Genomic DNA, 10785 nt, shown 5'->3' with positions numbered 1-10785 from the left:
TGGTTCTCTACCAAAAAAGCACATATTTCAGGTTAACTGATCTTAGGTGTGAATGTGAGTATATATCCAGTCTTTGTGTGTTAGCCCTGCAAAAGTCTAGCAATCTGGGTGGACCCTGCCTCTTGCCCTATGACTGCTGGAGGTAGGCTGCAGGTTCCTGTGACCCTGAATTTGATCGCAGTCAAGGAGAGGAGACCAAGCAACAGGCATTTATAAAGCATGTCAATCAAATATGACACGTGACACAACTACTGCTTGTTTTATCATCTCAGACCTGTGTTATTTTTAAATAAATTCACTGCATAACACAGTGGGACAATCACACAGATAAAAATTGGGAAAGGAGGAAAGCTTCACAAAACTAAATGAAAACATGAAATAAAAAGGGGCAAGGGCAGTTTGTGTATTAAAGCTGTGTGCGAAGCCTCAATAAGGGCATAAAAACAGAATCTAGTTTTCTCACAAAAATCCCTTAGTGTTTTTTGATGAAGGTAAAAACACGTCTGCAAAGAATATACCTGTGCATCCTTTGTTATTTATAGGTCGTCTGGCAAGCGTCTCACCCAGACATGATTTAGGAAGTGAGACATCCGTCAACAAAGATTATTTTCCAGGTCACAGCCGGGACGGAGGAGACGAGGAGGCACGAATCAGAGAAAGCCTTTAAACTCAGACTGACTGTTCATCAATAAAAGACAAAATGACACGTCATCACCTGTGTGATTTTAAATACAATCTTTATTTTCATGGTATCACTCAACAATCCAAAATACACAGTTCCTAAAAAAAAGACAGTTGTTGTTTAAATACAAGATATATTTTACATTGTTGTGGTCAGGGTCGCATGGATTTTCTGTATGCTTGTCTCTATATTACGCACCACTCTGCGGCATATCTATACCTCCTTATTCACAAAGGCACGGTGGCAAAGGCACTGTAGCACAGCTCAGACACTCTGTCCAGGTCTGTTTGGACTTTCTTGGCATCAGTTGAAATAGAAAATGAAATGTACTTATTGTTAGGTTTTCAAATGTCACTGCACTTATGATTCATGGCATGGTTTTAGTCCACTAATGGTCAACAACTATGGACACTTCTTTTAAAATATATCAAAAGGGAATGCACACTGAAGGACATTATGTACAAAGTGCTATACATATATATACAGTTTAGGAACAAAGAGGAAGAGAGAACACATCTTCTGTTTCAAGGTCTTTAAAAGAAGATCTTTTCTGTAAAAGTATTATTTTTGAAAAGAAGCAACAAGATACATCTGTCTGGGATTGTGCTGCTGCCTGCTCTCCATGGAGGCTTTCCCAGTTTCCAATGAGCTACTGTTAGATGGCAGGAAGATCCAGCTCCACTTGAGTCAAATACAAACAGATTTAATATGACAACCACAAGAGTACCATAAATTATCCCACATTATTGTGTATTACACTTCAGTTTGACAACACTGTGTATTATGCACCCATCTTTTGACAGTCCAGCATCTCTTCAGCCACAAATGGCTTCATAAAGACAAAGGGAGAGGTCCACTCTATTTACACATATAATTAAAATGAATGCTAAAATTCAAAGTCCAAGATCAGAAATTTCCTAATAGCAAGAGGAAAGCTGATCATGATTTTCCCGACGTAAAAAAAACCTGCTACCCATGCAAATGTTAAACATGTAGCAACACAGAGCAAGGTTGTTAGCAACTGTAAAATACAATTTCCAGTTTTTTTATTTTTCTGATAAACTACGCATTTGTCAATGGAGATTCTTATGAAAAAAATCAACAACACTCTTCTGGTGTTTTACTTTCTGCAAGGGTGGGCACACTAGAATCTGTTTTTAATTTAGTGACATTTAGTGTATTTAGTCATCAGAGGGTTTACATGATGTGGCATAGACATCCATCTGCCCTCCAAGTGGCTATGACCACATGGACTTCACTGCAAAGGCAAGGGCATCTCCTTGCTATGCATCCCCCAAGCAGGTGTGATAAAACTGCTCATCCATGGTCCCTACAGCTGTGCATGTCCAAAACAAATATCATCATTTACTGTCTTAGTAATATCAGGTCTTACTAAGACAGCAAATGTTTGTTAAAATATGAATTAATGTATGAATTCTATAACAGCAAAGACAGTGATTTAAGTATATCTAACAGGAATAAATAATATTTTTAAAAACCTCATTTTGGAGCAGTCTGTAAATCTTTTAAAGATTTTTACCCAGTTTGACTGTTGAATTCATACATAATGTTTGAAATTAAAGTTAATTTAAATAATGCATAAAAAATATGTCCTTAAATAAGTCCCTGGAAACATTTCAAGGCTGCAAAGCTGTGAGATAACAAGAAGGACATTGTAATGACCTAAAAGTCAAACTTTTGCTTGAAATATTAAAGATCTGCATCATGCAAGTGATTGCTGTGAGTTTCATGAAAAGGTTGCAATTACTCTTATATCTGTAAGCTAATAATTATAAATCTAGTTAATACTGACTGGCTAAACTAACTATAACCTACTGACAAGCAGATTTGTTTGTTTAACCCAGGGGTCTCAAACTTGCGGCCCAGGGGACCACTTGCGGCCCACGTCACCCCTACTTGCGGCCCGTGTATTGACATGAAGAAATACAATGCAACTTGGCCCTTGAAGTTTGGTTTGTTTGTTTTTTTTGTACAACTTGAATACTAAAGTGGCCCTCCGATGAGATGACAGTGCCAGCAGGGGCCCACACCTCATTTAAGTTTGAGACCCCTGGTTTAACCTGTATGAAATTCCAAGTGTGAAAACATTATTTCTAATCTTAATGCAAATCAAAGCTAACTGCTGTTAGATGAAGTTTCATATCTGCTTGACAGCTTTTATCAAAGTTTTGATTAAAAATACAGTACTCAAAATCTTAGACCTGACATGATGCTTAACTTTAACATTTAAGCAATGGTTTAACACTTTTTGAAAAATTAATTTAACCCCCACTAACATCTGGAAACTATCTGGGCTACCATACATAGCATACATAAAGAGGAGAAAATACTGGCAAATTAAATATTTTTGCTCAAATTCAACAACTGTTAAAAAACAAAAACAAAAAAGCAACTATTTGTTAATTTACATGAGTACTTTTTTGTTTGTTTGTTGGACAGAGCCAGGCTAATCGTTTCCCTCCTGGTTCCACGCTAGGCTAAGCTAACCAGCTGCTTGCCGTAGCTTCATATTTATTGTACTGGTATGAAAACGCTGGTTTTATGGTTTATTCTAACCAGACTCTTGGTAGGTAAACCACTAAGGGTCTTTTACAAAACCTCAATTTATTCTGTAAAAGTTATGATACAAAAAGCCATTTTAAATACGCTAATAGTGGTAACATCCCCAGGGTTTGGACTTTTTGTGGCAGTATGTTCTTTGGCAGAGAGACACGATAAGGAAACCTGCCGTCATGAGAAACGGTGTCAGTAACAAAATGACAAAACTATAAAAGACCCGTAAACCTTTCCCCTGTCAATCGCTAATAAACTTTTTGGTGTTGTTATTATGCATCCCATTCTGTCCTGCACAGCTCCGTGGGAAGAAGTCAGCACGGAGCAAGCGGTAGAAATAAATTAGGATCATAATATTCATCACCATCATAGAAACAAGAAAGTATCCACCGTGGTCCAGCCAGGAGTAGTTGTGGATAATAAACCAAGTGAGGTAGAACTGGGTGGTGAGGCGAAACATAACGTAGGTGAACAGGTTGGTGAGCTTGTTGACGTAGTACAAGGTGGAAGACTGAGCACTCGCCAGCTTCAGCATCAGCCTCAGATGCAGGGTGACGCTGTTGACCTCCACAAAGAGGGCGATTACAGCGCCGGCTACATAGAGCTGAGTGTACAGGGCGTACAGGAAACACCAAATCACCTGAGGACGAGACAGACATAGAGGGTGGTGCAGGTGTTTGTACTAATAGCTAATCTCTTGTGGATTGTGATCTCATTGTTTGCTTTTCTTTGCAGCTCAATTGCTTTTATTGTTTGCTTTGGGACTTTGTCAGTGCATGTCCAGATTCAATCTAAGAATATGTACTATACTCAGTGGAAAACCATGATTTTTCCAACATTAAAAGTAATCTCCGGGTAATATTAAAGGATTTAAAGCAGTAGATAATTTAACAGCTATAATAATCCTTTGTTCAGAGTACATTATAAACAAACCTTACACTTTGGTAGGTAAAACTGAGTTAGACCACTTTTGCCTACAGAACTGCCTTAATTCTTGATGGCATAGATTCAACAAAGTGCTGGAAACATTCCTTAGAGGTTTTGGTTGATATTGACAGCGTCACACAGTTGCAGATTTGTCAGCTGCATATACATGATGAGAATCTCCCATTGCACCACATTCCAAAGTTGCTCAATTGGATTGAGATTTGGTGACTATGGAGGTCGCTTGAGTAAAGTGAACTCATTATTGTCTTCAATAAACAAATTTGAGATTATTTGAGCTTTGTGATATGTCTTGTTATCCCACTGGAAGCAGCCATCAGAGCACAGGAACAGTGTGGTCATAAAAGGACTGATATGGTCAGTAGCAAAATTCTGGTAAGCTGTTGTGTTTAAATTAAGCTTAGCTGGTACCAAGGGGCCCAAACTGTGCCAAGAAACTATCTCTCATGCCATTACACCACCAGCTGGCTGAGCTGTTGCCATTTTTTCATAACCTCATTTTGACCCTATCATCCAAATGTTGCAGCAGAAATCCAGGCAACATTTTTCAAATCTTCTGTTGTCTACTTTCGGTGAACCTGTGCAAATTATAGTCTTATTTTCTTGTTCTTAGCTTCATCCGGTGTGGTCTTCTGCTGATGTAGCCCATCTGCTTCAAGGTTCAATGTGTTGTGATCTCGGATATGCTCTTCTGCATACCTTGGTTGTACCAAGTGTTTCTTTGAGCAACTATTGCCTTCCTATCATATCAAAGCAGTCTGGCCATGCTCCTAATCTCTAACATCAACATGACATTTTCTCCCAGAGAACTGCCACTCATTGGATATTCTCTCTTTTTTGGGTCATTCTCTATAAAACCTTAGAATATCTGGGAAAACCCAGTAGTTCAACAGTATGCAGGTTACCCTGACACTACCTTCTTTTTAATGGCTGGCTGGATTTAACATTATTGACTTAAATTTTTGACTAAACCAGAGAACAAAACCTCGATCAAGTTAAGAACTCATAACAGTCACAGGCATATTGTCTTACCAGTGCATGATGGAGTAAAAATTCCCACGATCCTTTTGCATGTCCCGAGAGGATGATATCAGTTGCATCATGCACAAAGTAGCCTGTAAGGAAAAAGAAAAATTCTAAGATTTTGTCTGTGTTTTACTGCTCACTGTAACAAAAGCTTTCCTGAAAATGTTTCCCTGGTGTATTTTGCATATGGGGTGTTTAATTTGCAATAGGGTAATTTTGTTAAAGTCTAGCACCAACCAAAAGTGAGAAAAACATGACTGACCCCTGTATTCAAATGATTTTGTTCCAGTTCCATAGTTAGAAGAAGAGCACTTAAAGGTGTTTACATGTGAGGTCACAGCAGTTGTTTCTTATACTGATCTCACGGTCACTAGACACCTTTGGGTATATGATAGTATATTTTCAATGGTATCTGTCATTACATGCGAAGCTTATCAGTTTACTGCAATTCAATACAGTTTCCACCAGCATGTTTCATATACAAAGACTTCTATCATGTCAAAGAATGCAAACCAGTAGGTTAAAACTGCCGACTGAAAAAGAAAGTAAAGATGTCAGGCTTTCATGTGTAAAGATAAGTAAGTAAGTAAGGATCATCTGCCTCAGCCTGTTCCCTGTAAAACACTCCCTTCTATCTGGCAGGCTTTTCACTGCATCGAGAAAATAAGCCGCAGAACACTCAGTAGTAATAATAGTTAGTTACAGCCCTCACTGTAGTGAAACTGTCGCTGACCAACCGCATAAAGTGTGAGAGTCACATTCTCCTTCACTTCAATAAATCTCTGCAGCCGTCCGAAGGCAGCGGGACACATTATGCACGACTGTCTGCTGTGGTTGCCTTCATTAAATTATGTGCTGATCACAGCAGTCTGCTACAGAGCAGCAGCATACACGTCTACACAGCAGACTAGTTGATTAAGTATTTTCCCTGCTATGCAGGAGATGGCAGATCAATGTGTGTTGTGACCTCTCTCGCACAGTCCTGTGCAGGTTTTTCACCTTTTTATGTCTTAGCTTTTAAATGCATTTAGATTGTAAAGCAGAGGGCACGCTATCTTCCCAAGAAGCAAAGCCGCATCATCATCATCATAATTCCAGCCCCTTGTTTCTGAGGCATAGAGATACCTACCATATTTGGATGAGAAATAATTGAAAATCCACAAAGTGACTCAGTTCTCCATTAACCGTAACAGACACCTATCAGCTACAACCACCTGTCAGTATCCAACATTCAGTCACAGAGACTGATGATAAGAGGATGATGAAACCATACATGGTTTAGAGTGGGCCTACTTTATGACTGATGAGGTCTCTCAGTTTATCATTATGATCTAACTCTCATTGATCATGTTCTACTTAAAAAACCACTCCATTTGCCTGTGGAGAAAAGAACTGGACTGCTCACCGTTCAGCACCATCTGGAAATTGTGTGATCCGTGTTAACGCGCTAACGGAGATTTGCCACGTTAATGCAGTTAACGTCATTTATATTAATCTTTGCACGTTTTAATAAATCACTTAATCCATAATTTCCCATTTTCCAAATATCATTACAAATATATGAAACATAAAATTTAAAAAATATTTAATATCTATTTTGTATTTTTTAATATAAAAATACAAAATGTAAAGAAATGAAGGGTGGCTCAAGACTTTTGCACAGTGCTATATGTACAATTTAAGGCTAGGCTACATGAAGTTCTGAAGGTGTGTGCTCACATTTACATCAAGCAGTGGCTGGATCATCGATATCATGTCTCCACCTGCCTCCACTAATGCACAAACACATGAGTTTGGCTTAATTTTTAAACTGTTGGATGTGATGCCATCATTCATATCTACAATATTACTGAACAGAGTGGGACTAGTGGGATCACACACTTCTCTTTTTTTCTCCCCACTGTGTGATCACATTTTGCTGCTCTGCAAGATAACTTCTTTTTCTTTTTTAATCTGCTGAGCTCCTGCTGTCAGATTGTGATTGGCACATCTGCTCACCTCATCAAACACGTGCTTTGCTGCACCTACACGAACCAAACATTTTCTCTAATATTTCCCGAAATGACAAGGTCACTGGAGCTGTAAATCAGACAAGAGCGGATTGACAAACCAGAAAAATATTTGGTTTTCCTACCACAGTAAACATTCTCTTTAACCTCACCCCAACACACAAGTGATTATGAAACCATGTATCCAATCATAAAAAGATAACACAAGAATGAGCATAATCATCATTCCTGCTATGAAGATCTTTTACAACATGAAGTAAACAACAGTTTAGCAAACTAATATTTTAGTTACTTGACAATTGCATCAGTCTTCTTTTAGCACATAAATATTGAAAGAATACGTCAGTAATCGCTTAATCTATTAGATAAAGCTCCCATTTAATTCTTACATCATGCACTAAAAGATAAATTTCTCAGATGCTAGTTTTGAGAATATTTGAGGCCACAAAGCCGGGTTTCCCTTCCATCCATTTACGGTCATTCAGACACAGCAACATTAAGTGCTGAATTAGTGTTGAGCTAATCTGACAGCAGAGTTAAACGTTTCTCGCCATCATCATTTTTAGAAGTTGCCAGCTAAACAGTTCAGTTATTAAACTGTGTCGACCTCATTCAGCTGGAGGTTTTCTAGTGACTAAGGGTCCCTTTGTACTATAGTATGACTGGCACTCTGCAGCTACGGAGATGCACAACAAGTCCCTCTGTTAAAGAAAATGACCTCCAGTATCTGGTGTAACTGGCCTCAGGGGCACTTATAGCTGTTTGCAGTAGTTACGGTAAATCTTTACAGATTTGTGTCTTCGTAGTAACGCAGAGACACATTGTTTAAACTACACACAGCAGAGCTCGACCTGATCGACGAGTTCTTGGGGGGACTATCTTTGGTGTCCATGGTGATTGAGGGGAGCCGCCCATTTAACTGGAAAGATTCCCTTCTGGGAAAAAGGTGAGAAGTATCTGTTGGCTGCTTCTCTAATGACAGGCAAAGCGGAATTTTACGTGCCCAAAATAATTGCAGTTTGATCAAGTAATGAAAGAAGAATTTTTCATCAGTCAACATCTCTCCCACATTTCTCTCAAACATTAAACTGGAGCTGCAATCGACATAAAACTAATGTACTACTAAAAATGTATTTTACTGGTTTCAGTTTCTCAGACATGAGGGGTTTTTTTTCTATTGGACCTTTAGACAGTTAGATATAATAACATATATAATATGACGATTTTTATAACTTTTAACAGGAAAAATGATTCATCATCAGATTCCATGACAAAAGTAGCCCTATATAACTATACTTTCCCAGTATACAACTACTGGGATGCATAACTATGAAGAAATATATGTCAATTTTGCAGTACCCTTAGCTTTTTTTTATCCATTATGTGTTTACTGACCTGTGGAGACGCAGACAAGCAGGTAGGATAGAGGGGTGTGGTACGAGTAGATGTCGCTCAGCGTCTCTGGCCAAACCACCACACTGGAGAAGGATACATGTTATGGATAGATGGCTCTGAATTTGCCTCTCTCAGACATACATGGAGAGAAAAGCCTGACTAAGCAGAGACATTAACATCAGCTGTTATTGTTTTTTTTTTATTTCATGTTCTACCATTTTAATCTCTAGCTCCTCTCTGTTATTCTTTATCATTCTTTGAAGTTTGGCATAAGGGGAACACCTTTAAAAGCAAAGGTTCCTCTGTTCCCCCTCCTTGAATAAACAAGCCACGAAAGAATAACTGTTAATAAATGGCTGGTAGACCTTATCTGATATGTAAAGCAGTTTGCTAAACCCCTTACTTTGAATTGGAAAACGTGTTTTTTCACCCACTTAAGCAGTCAAGTGACTGCAAATTCAAATGGTCACATGTTTAGCAAACTGAATGGAGCTGACAGCTTCAAAGTTTGACCTTGATCCCATTTCTTAATGTTAAAAGATGAGTCATGAGCTCAGACCCGCCCAACATAACTCTTTTTCAAAATGCTTTCACAAGAACGGTTAAGCCAGCAGGTTTTTCCAGTTGATATATCAGCAGTCTGTTGCTTCATTGGGTCTGCCTGCCGGTTGAGGCTGAAATGATTCCTTTCCTTACAAACCTCTGAGTTGTGCATGAATGATACAAACAGCAATAAGAGCTGTATGTGTCTGTCTCATACTGTACAGTGGCAATTCCCTCCCCACTTGAAAATGCCATTCTCTCCCCCATCCCTCACCCTGTGTGAATATGCCCTTCTCATCCTGGCTGCCACAGGCTGTCACTGTTGCGCACACACCCCTACACACGACACATCATGTGCATTGTCAATAGACAATGGTGTCCCAGTGTGGATGGACAGGCAGATGTGTGCGTTGGAAGGACACTTACCAGGTCAGGGCCCAAATCCCAGTCAGCACTGAGTGCACCATAGAGACGGAGAGGTTCTTCCACTTCCAGGAGCGGAAGGCATCCTGCTTTACCACCTTGGGCACGGGCAGCCTTTGGAGCAGCTGGTAGGCCAACCTGAAAATCAAAGAGCACACCAGTACTGACGGGCCTGGGTGACTCTTGAGCACAGGAAGCAGGGCCTCCATACTCTCCTTCCCACCCCGCTGTCTCTTGGCGCCTGCTCTTAATGAGCTCCCTCCCTTCGTCCCCCTGACGTTTTTTGTTTTGTTTTTTTACGCCCCTGTCAGCGTCTCCTCGGCCCCAGTGATGAGCGAATATATGCGTTAAGAGATGGGAGCGTTGTCCAGGCCAGAGAAAAGAGACGCAGCTGCTGCTGCAGGAGATGATCCTAAGCTTCTTTTTCTTTTTTCCCCCCAAAGCTCTGCAGAGCTGATTTCCAACTGATGCTGCAGCCTTTTTTTTTTCGTTTCACGTTTTCAGCGTCTGGAGCCTGAAGAGGTGGGCTTGGAGGGGATTCCGGTTACAGCTCATTCCAATGCGACGGTGTTTGTCTTCACGCTGCGCCTCGTAACGTTATGTCCCGCCGCTCTCACCCCGCCTGTCTGTGGATCACGAAGGGGGAGTGGTGGAGAGGGAGAGCGGGGTGGGTGGTGCCGTCGCTGCTGCGCCCTTAAAACCAGAGAAACGAAAGACCAGAGGCTGAGATTAGATTTCACAAGAAGAACGGTAGCACTGATCCACCGCGGTCACAGATCCTGCTAAAATGTGAATTTGTGCTCGTGCTGTCGAAAACAAAAATAAGCATAGGAATGTTTGGCACATAGACATGCAGGAGGCGCCGCTCCTTCGTGCGTAAATAACGCGCTGCGCGTAAAAGCGTTTAATTTGTGAATGAGTGTGTTGGGTACAAAGCTGCAAATAAAGCTGAAAAACCCAATCTGTTGGCTACATATCAATATTACCAATAATTATCTAATTGCAATTCTAGCAAAATCCAAGCACAATATTAAAATAGTCCCTTATATGAGAGCTTATTACATCATTGTCGTTTTTATATTCACAGTGGTTTCGTTGAAGAGTGCGCATTTCTCTTTACTGATAACACCATGAACAGTTGTTAGTAATATTATTACCGGCTGTGTTCAGCCGCAGCTGTCAAATTAA

At 40.0% G+C, this 10785-nt stretch overlaps 1 protein-coding gene across 1 annotated transcript; it reads right to left on the bottom strand.

Moving 5' to 3' along the window:
• Positions 1-718: 718 nt before the first annotated feature.
• tlcd1 (TLC domain containing 1) lies at positions 719-10410 on the bottom strand. The gene is made up of 4 exons (XM_040008897.1): positions 9601-10410; positions 8632-8714; positions 5234-5316; positions 719-3896 (listed from the first exon to the last, which is right to left on the bottom strand). The coding sequence occupies exons 1-4, from the start codon at positions 9804-9806 to the stop codon at positions 3498-3500; spliced, it is 771 nt and encodes a 256-aa protein (XP_039864831.1). The 5' UTR covers positions 9807-10410; the 3' UTR covers positions 719-3497.
• Positions 10411-10785: the final 375 nt, after the last annotated feature.

This window comes from Simochromis diagramma, unplaced genomic scaffold, assembly GCF_900408965.1.
Source record: "Simochromis diagramma unplaced genomic scaffold, fSimDia1.1 OVJJ01000344.1, whole genome shotgun sequence".
Taxonomy (NCBI): domain Eukaryota; kingdom Metazoa; phylum Chordata; class Actinopteri; order Cichliformes; family Cichlidae; genus Simochromis; species Simochromis diagramma.
Note: the sequence above shows the minus strand (reverse complement) of the source record. Positions and strands in the feature narration are given on the sequence as shown.

What these genes read in the sequence shown, in the direction of transcription:
- tlcd1 (XM_040008897.1), bottom strand. Translation starts at nt 9,806, where the DNA reads ATGGAGGCCCTGCTTCCTGTGCTCAAGAGTCACCCAGGCCCGTCAGTA. An exon ending in GGGATTTGGGCCCTGACCTG is followed by an intron (nt 8,715 to 9,600) that starts GTAAGTGTCCTT and finishes ATCCTTCTCCAG; the next exon opens with TGTGGTGGTTTGGCCAGAGA. An exon ending in GCTTGTCTGCGTCTCCACAG is followed by an intron (nt 5,317 to 8,631) that starts GTCAGTAAACAC and finishes TTTTCCTTACAG; the next exon opens with GCTACTTTGTGCATGATGCA.